Source organism: Chiloscyllium plagiosum, unplaced genomic scaffold (genome assembly GCF_037043375.1).
Source record: "Chiloscyllium plagiosum isolate Xiang-an unplaced genomic scaffold, Cpla_swu_hap1 HiC_scaffold_31, whole genome shotgun sequence".
NCBI classification, from domain to species: domain Eukaryota; kingdom Metazoa; phylum Chordata; class Chondrichthyes; order Orectolobiformes; family Hemiscylliidae; genus Chiloscyllium; species Chiloscyllium plagiosum.
This window is the reverse complement of record NW_028270169.1, coordinates 64150347-64167323: the sequence shown is the minus strand read 5'-3', so window position 1 is coordinate 64167323 and position 16977 is coordinate 64150347. Positions and strand designations below refer to the sequence as shown.

At 43.0% G+C, this 16977-nt stretch overlaps 1 protein-coding gene across 1 annotated transcript in view; it reads left to right on the top strand.

Moving 5' to 3' along the window:
- mlxipl (MLX interacting protein like) overlaps window positions 1-16977 on the top strand; it is a 240718-nt gene that overhangs the window by 62538 nt on the left and 161203 nt on the right. The window contains exons 6-7 of the mRNA XM_087977196.1: window positions 2564-2732; window positions 15414-15494. Coding sequence (XP_087833322.1) covers window positions 2564-2732; window positions 15414-15494 — 250 coding nt within the window. The remainder of the gene's footprint in view (window positions 1-2563; window positions 2733-15413; window positions 15495-16977) is intronic.

Here is a 16977-nt window from a genome sequence, read left to right as displayed (position 1 = left end):
TGAGCCATCGTGCCAACCACTGAGCCATTGTGCCAACTGAGGTGCTGGAAGTCTGGAGGTTGGCTAAAGTAGTGCCATTTTTTAAGAAAGGTGGCAAGGAAAAATCAGGGAATTATAGACCAATGAGCCTGACATCAGTGGTGGACACGTTGTTGGAGGGAAATCCTGAGGGATAGGATTTGTATGTTTTTGAAAAGACATGGGCTGATGAGAGATAGTCAACATGGCTTTCTGTGTGGGAAATTGTGTCTCACTAACTTGATTGAGTTTTTTGAAGAAATAACCAAGAGGACTGATGAGGGCAGAGTGGTGGACGTGATTTGTATGGACTTCAATAAGGCATTCGACAAGGTTCCCCATGGGAGACTGGTGAGCAAGGTTAGATCTCGTAGTACAGTGAGAACTAGCCATTTGGATATAGAAATGGCTTGAAGGAAGACAGTGGGGATCAGGAGTCGCTTTTCAGACTGAAGGCCTGTGACCAGCGGTGTGTTACAAGAATCGGTGCTGGGTCCACTACTTTTCATCATTTATATAAATGATTTGGACGTGAACATAGGAGGTATGGCTAGTAAGTTTGCAGATGACACCAAAATTGGAGGTGTAGTGGACAGTGAAGAAGATTACCTCAGAGTACAATGGGATCTGGACCAGATGGGCCAATGGACTGAGAAGTGGCAGGTGGAGTTTAATTTAGATAAATGTGAGGTGCTGCATTTTGGAAAGGCAAATAAGGGCAGGACTTATACAGTTAATAGTAAGGTCCTGGGCAGTGTTGCTGAACAAAGAGATCTTGGAGTGCAGGTTCATAGCTCCTCAAAAGTGGAGTCACACGTAGACAATAGACAATAGGTGCAGGAGTAGGCCATTCTGCCCTTTGAGCCTGCACCACCATTCAATGTGATCATGGCTGATCATCCTTAATCAGTATCCTATTCCTGCCTTATCTCCATAACCCTTGATTCCACTATCCTTGAGAGCTCTATCCAACTCTTTCTTAAATGAATCCAGAGACTGGGCCTCCACTGCCCTCTGGGGAAGAGCATTCCACACACCCACCACTCTCTGGGTGAAGAAGTTTCTCCTCATCTCTGTCCTAAATGGTTCCCGTATTTTTATGCTGTGTCCTCTGGTTCGGCACTCACCCATCAGCAGAAACATGTTTCCTGCCTCCAGAGTGTCCAATCCTTTAATAATCTTATCTGTCTCAATCAGATCCACTCTCAGTCTTCTAAACTCAAGGGTATACAAGCCCTGTCGCTCCAGTCTTTCAGCGTAAGGTAGTCCCGCCATTCCAGGAATTGACCTCGTGAACCTACGCTGCACTCCCTCAATAGCCAGAATGTCTTTCCTCAAATTTGGCGACCAGAACTGCACATTTCCTCTACCTGCCTATCTTCTTTTCCACCTATCCACTCCACCCTCCACCCCCCCCCCCCCGACCTATCACCTTCAACCCTGCCCCACTCACCTATTGTACTCTATGCTACTTTCTCCCCACTCCCACCCTCCTCTCACTTATCTCTCCACCCTTCAGGCTCTCTGCCTGTATTCCTGATGAAGGGCTTTTGCCCGAAACGTCAATTTTACTGCTCCTTGGATGCTTCCTGAACTGCTGTGCTCTTCCAGCACCACTAATCCAGAATCTGGTTTCCAGCATCTGCAGTCATTGCAGTCAATTCCTGAAGAAGGGCTCATGCCCGAAACGTCAATTCTCCTGCTCCTTGGATGCTGCCTGACTTGCTGTGCTTTTCCAGCAACACATTTTCAGCTCTGATCTCCAGCATCTGTAGTCCTCCCTTTCCCCTTGTTTTTACCTGGGTCTGTTTCCATGTTGTGTGACTCTGTGACCCTATAACCTGCTGGTGTGATGCCAGATATGTAGACTTGGGGATCAGTTACCTTTGGCTATTTGTAACAGGCAACACATTGACTGTAACTTGCAAAGCTTACATTGCAGTGTCCAACATTAGATGTGATTCTGCAGTTGGGCATCTCTTGCTGGATAATCCTGAGTGTGTGAAGACTAATGGTGACAACCAATTAGAATTGTCAATTTGGCTTGCAATGTGGCACACCCATATGTATTAGAATCTCTACATACAAGAGCCCTGCTCTCTGCAGACAGAATATGTACACGTGCTGAGCTTGTGTCAGTTCCATCGGTTCCATTCATTGGTTCATTTCTTAGGGCAGTGCTGTGACTAATTGGAGTTAAACTAATTTAAAATGTAATTAAAGCCTGGCTGTTTGCAGTCAATAAGCATTAGTGGCAACACCTCTTTCAATTGGAGTCTGCTTGTTTGCTAACCAATCAGCGTTTTTCTCTCATGAAACACAGATGTAGGTTTTCCCTTTGATTTGCTATTCTTGCAAATTGTCCCAATGAGTGCAAGCCAAAAAACTTCAATGATTGTGTGTTCTTGAGCAATACTCAAGATATTTATTATGATCTGTTTTTGTACATTTTGCTAATCTTACCATTGGTAATCTTACAATATTTTAAACCTTAGGAACTGAAAGTGTCAAACTCACAAGCTGTTGATGTGTGTGTGCTTTTTAGCAGGATATCATTACAAAGAATGTGCAGAAATGGTCAAGTGAAACTCTCAAGGATTCAATAGCTATGGAAGAGGGGGAGCCAATTCTCTGTGATTTTGATGATCTCTTCTCTGATATCTCAGACACGCTGTTTACCATGATGGAGAAGACAAAGCCATGGCCAAATGCAGGTGATGTTTAAAAAAAAAACACCTTGCCACCTACACTGTTTCTGGGGAAGGTAACTTTACTTATCCAGTTGCAGTTGATATTGTGAAGGTGATCCAGTTGTTTATTAATTAGCTGGAACACTCTTCCCTTTTGGAACCATTACTTTGACCACAATGTTTTGGATTCCTACTGTCAGGACAAAGGAGGGAATGGCGATGCATTTCAGTTTTTATAAATATTTCTCTTCTTTTAAGCCTGAGGTATTGTTGAATTGATCCCTTTTTCTTTTTATCTCCCATTCTTTATTGAAATCAAAGATCTGGTTTAATAACACAGCATTCAAAACTGCAGGGGAATGGCTCTGTTTAGATTAGATTACTTACAGTGTGGAAACAGGCTCTTCGGCCCAACAAGTCCACATTGACCCGCCAAAGCGCAACCCACCTAAACCCATTCCCCTACATTTTACCCCTTCACCTAACACTACGGGTAATTCAGCATGGCCAATTCACCTAACCTGCACATTTTTGGACTGTGGGAGGAAACCGGAGCACCCAGAGGAAACCCACGCAGACACGGGGAGAATGTGCTAACTCCACACAGTCAGTTGCCTGAAGCAGGAATTGAACCCGGGTCTCTGGCGCTGTGAAGCAACAGTGCTAACCACTGTGCCACCATGCCGCCCATGTAATTCTGTCCAGACACGGTCAAAAATGACAGGATGCCGGGTTGTAGTCCAACAGATTGATTTGAAAACACAAGCTCTCAGTGTGCCACTAGCACCTGAAGAAAGAATGAGGCTCCAAAAGCTTGTGTTTTCAAATAAACCTGTTGGACTATAACCCAGTGTTGTGTCATTTTTGACTTTGTCCATCTCAGTCCAACACCAGCATCTCCACATCATATCCAGATGCAAGCATTTGGGAAATTAAGGAAGACTAGACAGTGTAAGAGAGAGATTTTTTTATATCCAGATTATTTAATGTGAGTTACAATTTCCTAGAGATAGGTGTCCTTGTAAACTGGATCGAGTTATCTTCCTGCTTGCAGGCAAAGTGTGGGCTTCCTTGCAGTTTGGCAACCTGGAGCCAAAGATGGAGAGTCTGATCCAAGCTCCTAACTCAACTAGCAGACCTACTGCCTGAGAATCCCAGAATTGTATTTTTAAGCAATTCAACCAGATCTGATTTCAGTCATTTGATGAGAACAGTTGTTTCAGGTGTTGATGGCCCATATCAGTGGGCTCTTTGAAAGGTCTTGTGGGGAGTGTAACTTTACCTCCCCCATCAGGTTTTGCATTGTGGCGATGAGGTAGCTGTAAAAACATTAATGTCTAATTACATAATTTAATTTTAAGAATCATCTTTGTCCAGAGCTGGCTGGAAGTAGACAGCTTGTCTCCAGGCTCATCTCTGGATGAAATCCAGATCGATACCTGGAATGTGTGGATTGCCTTGTGAAGAAAAATTGCACAGGCTGGACTTGTACTCACCAGAGTTCAGAAGACCAAGGAGGGGATTGGATTGAAGTTTATAAGATGGTCCCAAATGGTCTTGACAAGTTGGGCATGGAAAGGATGTTAACTCTTGTGAGTGAGTCCAGAACTAGGCACACTATTTAAAAATTAGGTGTCATCCTTTGAGGGCAGAGATGAGGGAATATTTTTTCTCTGGGGATTTTGAACTCTCTGCCTCAAGGCAGTGGAACTGGTGGAACTTTGACAACTTTTCAATCAGAAGTAGTTGGGTTTGAGTTAGGCAAGGGAATCTAAGGGTTTGAGGAATGGATGGGAATGTAAAATTCAGAATACAAATAGATCATGATCTTATTGAATGGTAGAGACAGTTTGAAGGGCTACTTTTTTCATTCATGTGTGAGAGGTTGCTGACTGGGCCAGAATTTATTTCCTATTCCTAATTGTCCTTGAAAAGGTGATGGTGAGCCTATTTAGTGTTGGTACTCACAATTCTGTTGTCAATTGTCAACGACGTCCTAGGATTTTGACCCAGCAACACTGAAGGAAGGGCGATACATTTCCAAGTCAGGATGGTGAATGGTTTGGAGGCGAGTTTGCAGGTGGTGGTTTTTACACATATCTGATGCCCTTACCCTTCAAGATGGAATTGATTGTGGATTTGGAAGGTGCTGTCTGAGGAGCCTTGGTGAACTCTGCTCCGTATTTGCATGTTAATGACCATGTCATTTTCACAAAAATATCTTCATGTGTTGACATTTTAAATGCCAAAAGAGATTATGAAAGTAACATTGCAGGATTGAAAAAAAGAGGATGTCTCACTTTGGTTGTTCCTTTTTAAAGTCAACAGAGGCCAGGTGTTGTTCTTCCAGAAGAAAGGAAATAAAGTCTCCATTTCATCTCCCAGTATCGCAGTAGACGCCAGTAGCGACATCAAATGACAAGGCAAAGTCACTGAAGCTTGATGTAGATGAATGCAATGGGCGATACATTGGAAGAAAGAATGATTTAGCCACACGTTTATGAAAGGGAAATCATGGTTTTGAAGCTATAACTAGTAAGATGGATAGGGCATAGAAGACACAGTACATTGGAGTTTCAGGAATCTTTGTAAAGGCACCACTACACAAGAGGTTGTTCCATGACATTCACTTCAGCTTGAACACAACAGAGAGAGCGTGAGTTCCTCATGAAGGGCTTTTGCCTGAAACATCAATTCTTCTGCTCCTCAGATGCTGCCTGACTTGCTGTGCTTTTCCAGCATCCATACTCTTGACTCTCATTTCCAGCATCTGCTGTACCTACTTTTGCTTAGAGAGCGTGAGTTAGCCACAGGATAAATGGAGGTCAGGAGCAGGGAATATAATACTGCGTCATTATTGAACAAACATTTATCTTAGTTATAAAATGGTTTGTTGCATGTCAGCAATAAGTACTGTTAATCTTACTAGTCAGATGTAAATAATATGGATTCATAGGAGCTTTACAGAATATATCCGATTTCTGCAAAGGTTGGTGTAGCACCTCTTGTTTCCACCCAAATACTAGCCTCAACAATTGGATGGAACTAATTAACCTTTAACCTTAACTCTGACACAACCATTTTCTTAGACAACAGCTCACCCCGGCTTTTTCTTCATAGTAAACTCATTATGCATCATATGTAGAATGTATATATGTACATGCTGTATCATGTATAGAACTATACTACCTTTACACTCCACCCCATCTCTCCCCAAGTTTCTGACTTCACAAGTGCAGGCAGCCCTTTGCTTGTGAACTGTTGATCTTGGGTCTGATATGTGAAATAGTTTTCCTGCTGATGAATCCTCTCTTTCTTGGATATATTTGACAGAGGATGTCATTCCTTGTAGACCTTGTCATTTACCCGTTACTGTATCAGAGGATCTTCAATCTCCTGAAGGGCGATAATCATATTTTAATTCAGATCATTCTCCCAATACGTCATCTGGGGGTCCTTTAATCTTGTCCATCATGGAAGCCAGTTGCTCTGTTAAAATGGGTACTTCCTTCCGTGTAAAATCCTGATTAGAACAGATATTCTCTTTTTGTAATATCTTGGCTACTTAGATCGACAGTTTCTGCATCATGGATGTGTACTACATCTGTGAGGATGGTCTGACCTGTGTAACCTGTCTCCCTCGATTTGTTGATCAGGCTGGCTTCCTTCAGCTTTACTCTGTGGCTTTTTTGATGATTGAAATAGACATTTTCAAAATCTGTTCTGTTACCATTAGGTTAATGTTTATTCAACACTATCTCTGTAACTGGAATTGACTGGTCTGATTTAGGTAGAGGATGAAATATTTCGATCAGCCTTATGAAGTCTGTAACGTCCCCCATGCTAATAATCTCAAACAGCTCTTATGCCAACATAATTGACCTCATTGGATATTCTTCTGTTGTGTTTCTGTTTTAATCCTAGTGAAATCTTCTGTGATAACTGTTTTTGGACTTGTGGACTTAATTATGAGGGAGACATGCTTTTAATCTCAAAAGTAAAGACTTTTTTAAAATCACCAACACTCTGTGTAAATTAAAAAGCCCTTCATGTCTCCTTTGAACTTTTCTCCCTCACACCTTAAACATTATTAGATATTTTAAATCTGGGACAAAGATTCCGACTATCAACCCTATCTATGCATCTCATAATTTTATAAACTTCTATCAAGTCTCCCTGAGCCTTCACAGCTCAAGGGAAAACAACCTGAGTCTTCCTAGCCCCTCCTGCACTCTCCATATCCTTCTTGTAATGTGGCGGCTAGAATTGAATGCGATACTCTAAAAGCCGAACCAAAGTCTTATAATGCTGCAACACGACATCCAAACTCTTGTACTCAAATCCACAACCGATAAAGGCAAGCATGCGATATGCCTTCTTGACCACCCTATCTACTTGTGTGGCCACTTCAGGGAGCTATGGACTTGAACCCCAAGATCCCTCTGTACATCAATGCTGTTCAGGGTCCTGCCATTAACTGTATACTTTGCCTTACATTTGATCTCCCAAAGTGCAGTATCTCATACTTACCTGGATTAAACTCCATCTGCCATTTCTTCACCCATATCTGCTACTGATCTAGATCCCACTGTATCCTTTGACAACTTTCTGCCCAAGTCACCGTGGATCCCATGCCCATGGATGAGCCTACCACAAGAGACCTTGTCAAAAGCTTTACTAAAATCCATGTAGACAACATCCACTTGCTCTACCCTCATCAATCACTTTTGTCACCTCCTTGAAAAACTCAATCACGTTAGTAAGACATGATCTACCCTGCACAAAGCCATGCTGACTGTCCCTAATTAGGCCATGCTTTTTCAAATGTACTTAAATCCTATCCCGAAGAATTCTCTCTAATAGCTTCCCAATCACCTATGTAAAACTCACTGTCTATAGTTTCCTGGATTATCCCTATTTCTCTTCTTGAACACAGGAACAACATTAGCTACTCGCCAGTCCTCCAGGTAGTCTCCACTGGCTGGCAAGGATACAAAGATCTTGGTCAAGGCCCCAGCAATCTCCTCTCTTGCCTATCTCAATAACCTGGGGTAGAACCCGTCGGGCCATGGGGACCTATACACATTAATGCTCTTCAGGAGATCCAGCACCATTTCTTCCTTGATCTCAATGCCCTAGCATGTTTGCATGTGTCTCGCAAATCTCACTCTCCTTCATATCCTTCTCTGAATACCGACACAAAGTACTCATTTAGGATATCACCCACATCCTCTGCCTCCAAGTACAAGTTCCCTCTTTTTATCTCTCAGTGGATTTACCTTCTCCCTGGTTTTCCTCTTATTTTTAATGTACTTATAGAATGCCTTGAGATTCTCTTTAATCCTAGTTGCCAAGGTTATTTCATGGCCCCTTCTTGCTCTCCTAATTTCCTGCTTGAGTACTTTCTTGCTTTCCTTATATTCCTCATGTGCCCTGTCTGATTTTAGCTTCCTAAACCTTACATATGTTTTTTTTCCCATTTGAATAAATTCACAACCTTCCTCATTATCTAAGTGCCCCTTACCTTGCCATCCTTGTCCTTCCTCCTTCCTGAAATGTGCTGGCCTTGAACTTGAACTTCCCAAGCAGGGCTTCAAACATTTCCCACATGTCAAATGTGGACTTGCCCGATAACAGCTTCTCCTAATTAGCACTCCCTAGCTCCTGTCTAATATAGACGTAATTTGCCCTATTGCAATTTCGAACCTTCCCGCAAGGTTTTGACTCTCCTTGTTGTTAGCTTCTTCAGCCATGATAACTGGTCTGGTCAGTTTGGATTGCTCACCCCTGTATCAAGCTTAAAATGAATAGGATGTCCACTGATCGAAACAGGGTTTGTGTCTTCTGCATCAGCAGCTTTCTCCAGCAAACTCTTGGCTATCTTCTTCAATGGAGATATCTCGTCTAATGCTAAGTGTTGAGCGCTCTATTGTACTGATGTCTTTGCGTGGATAACCATCAGCACTTCCATTGTTCTTAAACTGTGTGCTTTCTGAACATCATTCTGGAAGTGACCTACATTTTTGCAAATGTATCGTTCCTTTGTTTGTGAGTATTGCCAGTTCCTGTAAAGTCGTCTTGTACTGTGTGCTGGCACTGGTTCTGACCATCTGATATTTGACTTACTCTCTACGTTAGCTTTTTGCACTGTCCTTGAGTGTCCGTACCTTATAAAGTGAATAGACTCTGTTGCCCTTTTGTGGTAGGGTCAATCTTCCCTCTTCTATCTGTTTTAGGGTCTTTCTGGTGTCTGTTTCCAGTGCAATTTGAATAATCATCGCCGAATTTAATCTTCTCTGGACAATAATAAACCTGACAGTTTTTTTTTAACCAACTGTTTCTTATGATTCTGATTTCAAAGCTCCATAATCAGTTTTCTGCTGGTCTTTGGAGATTTTAGATTTAGATTACTTACAGTGTGGAAACAGGCCCTTTGGCCCAACAAGTCCACACCGACCCACCGAAGCGGCGGCGCAACCATACCCCTACATTTACCCCTTACCTAACACTACGGGCAATTTAGCATGGCCAATTCACCTGACCCTGCACATCTTTGGACTGTGGGAGGAAACCGGAGCACCCGGAGGAAACCCACGCAGACACGGGGAGAATGTGCAAACTCCACACAGTCAGTCGCCTGAGGCGGGAATTGAACCCGGGTCTCCGGCGCTGTGAGGCAGCAGTGCTAACCACTGTGCCGCCCACATCATTTAAGGGATATGGGCCACGTGCTAGCAAATGGGACTAGATTAGTTTAGAATATCTTGTCGGCATGGATGAGTTGACAGAAGGGTCTGTTTCCATGCTGTACATCTCTATGACTCTATGGAACTAGCTGTGGAATCCTTCGAAGCCGAACTGTTCTATTAGATCTTATTGATTCAGGAATTCTTTTGTTCTCAAATTGACTATAGCCGTGTAAGAAGGCAGCTCACCACGCAATCTCCAGAGCAATTGGAAATGTACAATAAATGCTGAACCAGCCAGTGATGCCCAAATCCTATGAATGAATAAATTATCAAAAACTTTTGGACACTTTGAAAAATATTGACTCTCTTTAACATTCCTCTGCTTAGTAATATTATATGCAACAAAGCCCACTAAATATAATCATGAATTAACTTGCTCAGTTGAGATTTCATGTATATTTTGAAGTAATATTGTACCATAAGAACTATTGCTTTTATGATGTCCAGTATGGTCTTTCTCTGACCTTGAGTCTTTGAGTCTTATATCTACTTTAATTTTTTTCTAAATTTGTTTATTAATTTGTCCAGTAAATCTGTTGCAGATCTATAATATTTCAATGAATAGAATAGAATAGTCTTTTTTTGTCACATTGACTCAATGAGTTTAGTGAAACTTTATACGTCGCCAATTACCACACCGACTTAGATAACAAAGTACCTAGGCACTGCTTCTTTAGTTACAAGATTTTAGTTAGTACAAAAGTAAAATGCTGCTTTTAATCTGCTGTTCTTTGGGCTGGTATTCTTGTATTCAACAGATGTTCGCAGGTAAAGGAACGGCTGGAAAATGGGAAGCCTTCAGAAATGAGGTAACAAGAATCCAGAGAAAGTATATTCCTGTCAGGGTGAAAGGGAAGGCTGGTAGGTATAGGGAATGCTGGATGACTAAAGAAATTGAGGGTTTGGTTAAGAAAAAGAAGGAAGCATATGTCAGGTACAGACAGGATAGATTGAGTGAATCCTTAGAGGATAAAGAAAGTAGGAGTATACTTAAGAGGGAAATCAGGAGGGCAAAACGGGGACATGAGATAGCTTTGGCAAATAGAATTAAGGAGAATCCAAAGGGTTTTTACAAATATATTAAGGACAAGGGCCCCTCAAAGATCAGCTAGGCGGCCTTTGTGAGGAGCCACAGAAAATGGGGGAGATACTAAATGAATATTTTGCATCAGTATTTGCTGTGAAAAAGGATATGGAAGATATAGACTGTAGGGAAATAAATGGTGACATCTTGCAAAATGTCCAGATTACAGAGGAGGAAGTGCTGGATGTCTTGAAATGGTTAAAAGTGGATAAATCTCCAGGACCTGATCAGGTGTACCCGAGAACTCTGCGGGAAGCTAGAGAAGTGATAGCTGGGCCTCTTGCTGAGATATTTGTAGCATCGATAGTCACAGGGGAGGTGCCGGAAGACTGGAGGTTGGCAAATGTGGTGCCACTGCAAAAACAAGCCAGGGAAGTATAGACCAGTGAGCCTGACCTCAGTGGTGGGCAAGTTGTTGGAGGGAATCCTGAGGGACAAGACGTACATGTATTTGGAAAGGCAAGGACTGATTAGGGATAGTCAACATGGCTTTGTGCATGGAAAATCATGTCACACAAACTTTATTGAGTTTTTTGAAGAAGTAACAAAGAGGATTGATGAAGGCAGAGCGGTAGATTAGATCTATATGGACTTCAGTAAGGCGTTCGTCAAGGTTCCCCATGGGAGACTGATTAGCAAGGTGAGATCTCATGGAATACAGGGAGAATAAGCCATTTGGATACACAACTGGCTTAAAAGTAGAAGACAGAGGGTGGTGGTGGAGGATTGTTTTTCAGACTGGAGGCCTGTGACCAGTGGAGTGCCACAAGGATCGGTGCTGGGACCTCTACTTTTTGTCATTTACATAAATGATTTGGATGTGAGCATAAGAGTTACAGTTAGTAAGTGTGCAGATGACACCAAAATTGGAGGTGTAGTGGACAGCAAAGAGGGTTACCTTAGATTACAACAGGAACTGGACCAGATGGGCCAGTGGGCTGAGAAGTGGCAGATGGAGTTTAATTCAGATAAATGCGAGGTGCTGCATTTTGGGAAAGCAAATCTTAGCAGGACTTATACACTTAATGCTAAGGTCCTAGGGAGTGTTGCTGAACAAAGAGACCTTGGAATGCAGGTTCATAGCTCCTTGAAAGTGGAGTCGCAGGTAGATAGGATAGTGAAGAAGATGTTTGGTATGCTTTCATTTATTGGTCAGAGTATTGAGTACAGGAGTTGGGAGGTCATGTTGCAGCTGTACAGGACAGTGGTTAGGCCACTGTTGGAATATTGCATGCAATTCTGGTCTCCTTCTTATCGGAAAGATGTTGTGAAACTTGAAAGGGTTCAGAAAAGATTTACAAGGATGGTGCCAGGGTTGGAGGATCTGAGCTACAGGGAGAGGCTGAACAGGCTGGGGCTGTTTTCCCTGGAGCATCGGAAGCTGAGGGGTGACCTTATAGAGGTTTACAAAATTATGAGGGGCATGGATAGGGTAAATAGGCAAAGTCTTTTCCCTAGGGCCAGTGAGTCCAGAACTAGAGGGCATAGGTTTAGGGTGAGAGGGGAAAGATATAAAAGAGACTTAAGGGGCAACTTTTTCACGCAGAGGGTGGTACGTGTATGGAATGAGCTGCCAGAGGAAGTGGTGGAGGCTGGTACAATTGCAACATTTTAAGAGGCATCTAGATGGGTATATGAATAGGAAGGGTTTGGAGGGATATGGGCCCGGTGCTGGCAGGTGGGACTAGATTGGGTTGGGATATCTGGTCGGCATGGACAGGTTGGACCGAAGGGTCTGTTTCCATGCTGTACATCTCTATGACTCTATGCTGTTTTAAATTCAATTACTGTCGAACATGTTAGATGTTGGATAGTCATTTTCTTTGTTTGCCAGTCCTTCTAAACTCGATTGTTGCAATGACATATCAAATCCTTCGACAATGCTTTAGTATGCTTTACTATCAGTTCTATAGTGACTTGCTGGTTTTGACTTCCAGAAATTCTGTTTGTTTGTAATATTTGATCTTTGTACTGCAGACTGGATTTTCTTACTTTCTTTAATGATCAAGATGACTTCCAAATTTGTTCAGTGTTTACTGTTTTTTTCCTAACTGTGACTGGCTCTTTTTCTGTTTGCAAGTTCACACTCTTCTTCCTGAGCATCTTAACAACTTCTTGGTGAACATTTCTCTCTGGAGTGCTAAGCTTGCCCTCTTGCTGCTTTTACAGTTATGGCAGACCTCACTTTTTGGTAATCATGACTTAAAGTAAAAATTCTCTAAAAGCAATACATTTACTTCCCTTCAAAAAATTTTGATTCACTAGAAATCAAACCCACAATGTTGTTACCATGTTTTTCCACTGATAGAGACTCTTGGCTCTTCGTGGTAACCTCTATCAGTATGTGGCAGAGTAGGGGATGTTTGAGGAGAAAGTGAGGTCTGCAGATGCTGGAGATCAGAGCTGAAAATGTGTTGCTGGAAAAGCGCAGCACGTCAGGCAGCATCCAGGGAACAGGAGAATCGACGTTTCGGGCATAAGCCCTTCTTCAGGAATGAGGAAAGTTTGTCCAGCAGGCTAAGATAAAAGGTAGGGGGGAAATGCGATAGGTGGAAAGAGGTCAAGATGAGGGTGATAGGTCAGACTGGGGTGGGGGCGGAGAGGTCAGGAAGAAGATTGCAGGTTAGGAAGGCGGTGCTGAATTCGATGGATTTGACTGAGACAAGGTGGGGGGAGGGGAAATGAGGAAACTGGTGAAATCCGAGTTCATCCCTTGTGGTTGGAGGGTCATCCGCCGTCATTTCCGCCACCTCCAAACGGACAGCGCATCATCCGCCGTCATTTCCGCCACCTCCAAACGGACGCCACCACCAAGGATATATTTCCCTCCCCTCCCCTATCAGCATTCCGTAAAGACCACTCCCTCCGTGACTCCCTCGTCAGATCCACACCCCCCACCAACCCAACCTCCACTCCCGGTACCTTCTCCTGCAACCGCAGGAGGTGCAAGACTTGCGCCCACACCTCCCTCCAAGGCCCCAAAGGAAACTTCCATATCCGCCACAGATTCACCTGCACCTCCACACACATCATCTATTGCATCCCCGATGTGGCCTCCTCTATATTGGGGAGACAGGCCGCCTACTTGCGGAGCGTTTCAGAGAACACCTCTGGGACACCCGGACCAACCAACCTAACCACCCTGTGGCTCAACACTTCAACTCCCCCTCCCACTCCACCAAGGATATGCAGGTCTTTGGACTCCTCCATCGCCAGACCACAACAACACGACGGTTGGAGGAAGAGCGCCTCGTCTTCCGCCTAGGAACCCTCCAACCACAAGGGATAAACTCGGATTTCACCAGTTTCCTCATTTCCCCTCCCCCCACCCTTGTCTCAGTCAAATCCATCAAATTCAGCACCGCCTTCCTAACCTGCAATCTTCTTCCTGACCTCTCCGCCCCCACCCCAGTCTGACCTATCACCCTCACCTTGACCTCTTTCCACCTATCGCATTTCCGACACCCCTCCCCCAAGTCCCTCCTCCCTACCTTTTATCTTAGCCTGCTGGACAAACTTTCCTCATTCCTGAAGAAGGGCTAATGCTCGAAACGTCGATTCTCCTGTTCCCTGGATGCTGCCTGACCTGCTGCGTTTTTCCAGCATTTTCAGTAGGGGATGTTTGAGTCAATTCATTGCCACCAATCCTCCTTTGTCTGCACTACATCTGGGGCCGATCTAATAATCAGTGGTACAGCATACATTTCTCTACAGTCTTCACAAAGAGGCATTTATCTTAGGTAACACAATAGTCTATGACATGACAGCAATAAGTTAACATTACTAACCAGGCATCATTACAGAGGAAAACAGAAATTGCAGGAGAAACTCAGCAGATCAGCATCTGCAGAGAGAAAGCAGAGTCAATATTTCAAGTCCAGTGATTCTTCTTTAACTCTGCTTTCTCCAACAGATGAAGGCAGACATGCTGAGTTTCTCCAGCAATTTCTGTTCTGTTTCAGGTTTCCAGCTTTTCAGATTTTCACATTTGTTTTATTATAGTTACTGAGGGGTCTCAGGAATTGTACACATTAGATCTGTTTTCTACAAAGGCTAGTCGTAAGAGTAGTTCCTTGCTTCCATCCAAATTCTATGTGTGACATGATCCGTTTGGGAGAGGAAATGTCATTTCACCATTGACACTTTCGGAACCATTACGTTATACAATTCTTATTACCACAAATGGAGGTTTCCTCAAGAAGAGGAAGTCTACACCACTGTCTCCAGAAAAGTGAATTTCGACAACTATAACTGATCCTGCAATATACTCCAATGTTATCTTTGCACCTGTGTACAAAGTATAGTTTAGGATGGTATGAATTATCCTTTTTTTCTGAATCCAACTAATTTGAGCAAAGTAATTATAAAACCATGTGCAGTGTTATTTCATTACTTTATTCCCCCAAACTTAAGGGTTATGTGTTTTTGTTTTCAAGGAGAATAGTTGTAAATAGGAGCACAATTTAAACCTGTTGTTAATAAACCTATTACTTTTATTTGAGGAAGTATTGCAATAATCTCGTTTTGTATTTGTTACTTGAGGAACCTAATTGATTTGTTTTTGATTCTAAGCAGTTTAGAGTCTAATATAATTGACTGTATCGTCGCCTTTTTTAAAAGGTTTAACCTTTGTTGTAATGGCAGGAAGTGCGGGATAAAGAAAGTAAATCATTCACCCCTCCAAACTCAGTTGTAACATTGTCCACAAGAGACCATAGCATCTCTCTCCATTGGCGTGACTATATTTCAATAGTATTTTTTTGGCTGTGAAAGCCTTTGGGACACCCCAAGTGTGTGAAAACTGCTGTCAAAATCTTTCTTTCGATGTGTATGCTGATTTTTCTTGGTGATTCTGTTGTGAATTTTCTGCAGTGTACACCAGCAATGCTGACATCATTCAGCCAGGTCTCACTCCCCTACAGCCTAACCTGGATGGATTCCTGGATGTGCAAGGTAAGAATGTACCAAATGTTTCTCCACTCTCTCATAACTTGATTAAAATGTCATAATGTTTCAGCTCTTTCACATTGTATTGAAGAATAAAGAATTTTGTATATTGCTCAAGAAAGACAGTATTTTGTTGAAGCTTTTTGTATTGCAGTCATCCAGGCATCATCTGAAGAAAACCAGTGTATCGGGAAAGCAATATTTTTACACTCTGAGGGACCCTTCACATTTGTGAAGACCTACAAATCGAAGCAATGTCCATATGATTTTAAAACATAGAACATTACAGCGCAGTACAGGCCCTTCGGCCCTCGATGTTGCACCAACCTGTGAAACCAGTCTGAAGCCCATCTAACCTACACTATTCCATTTTCATCCGTATACCTATCCAATGACCGTTTAAATGCCCTTAAAGTTGGCGAGTCTATTACTGTTGCAGGCAGGCCGTTCCACACCCCTACTACTCTCTCTGAGTAAAGAAACCACCTCTGACTCTGTCCTATATCTATCATCCCTCAATTAAAAGCTATACCCCCTCATGTTAGCCATCACCATCTGAGGAAAAAGGCTCTCCCTGTCCACCCTATCTAACCCTCTGATTATTTTATATGTCTCAATTAAGTCACCTCCCAACCTTCTTCTCTCTAACAAAAACAGCCTCAAGTCCCTCAGCCTTTCCTCGTAAGACCTTCCCTCCATACCAGGCAACATCCTAGTAAATCTCCTCTGAACCCTTTCCAAAGCTTCCACACCCATCCAGAACTATACACAATACTACAAGCACGGCTGCACCAGAGTTTTGTACAGCTGCAGCATGACCTCGTGGCTCCAAAACTCAGTCCCTCTACCAATAAAAGCTAACACACCGTATGCCTTCTTAACAACCCTATCAACCTGGGTGGCAACTTTCAGGGATCTTTGTACATGGACACCGAGATCTCTCTGTTCATCTACACTACCAAGAATCTTACCATTAGCCCAGTACTCTGTATTCCTGTTACTCCTATCAGAGTGAATCACCTCACACTTTTCCATTAAACTCTCAGCCTAGCTCTGCAGCTTATCTATGTCCCTCTGTAACCTACAACATCCTTCGGCACAGTCCAAACTCTACTGACCTTAGTGTCATTTACTAATCTGTTCTTCTAGGCCCTCATCCAGGTAACTTATAAAAATGACAAACAGCAGTGGCCCCAAAACAGATCCTTGCAGTACACCACTAGTAACTGAACTCCAGGATGAACGTTCCCCATCAACCACCACCCCCTCCCTTCTTTTGGCTAGCTAATTTCTGATCCAAACCACTAAATCGCCCTCAATTCCATGCCTCCGTATTTCATACAATAGCCTGCCGGGGGGAACCTTACTAAACGCCTTACTGAAATCCATATACACCACATCAACCGTTTTACCCTCATCACCTGTTTGGTCACCTTCTCAAAGAACTCAATAACGTTTGCGACGTATGCTTCACCAAACCGTGTTGACT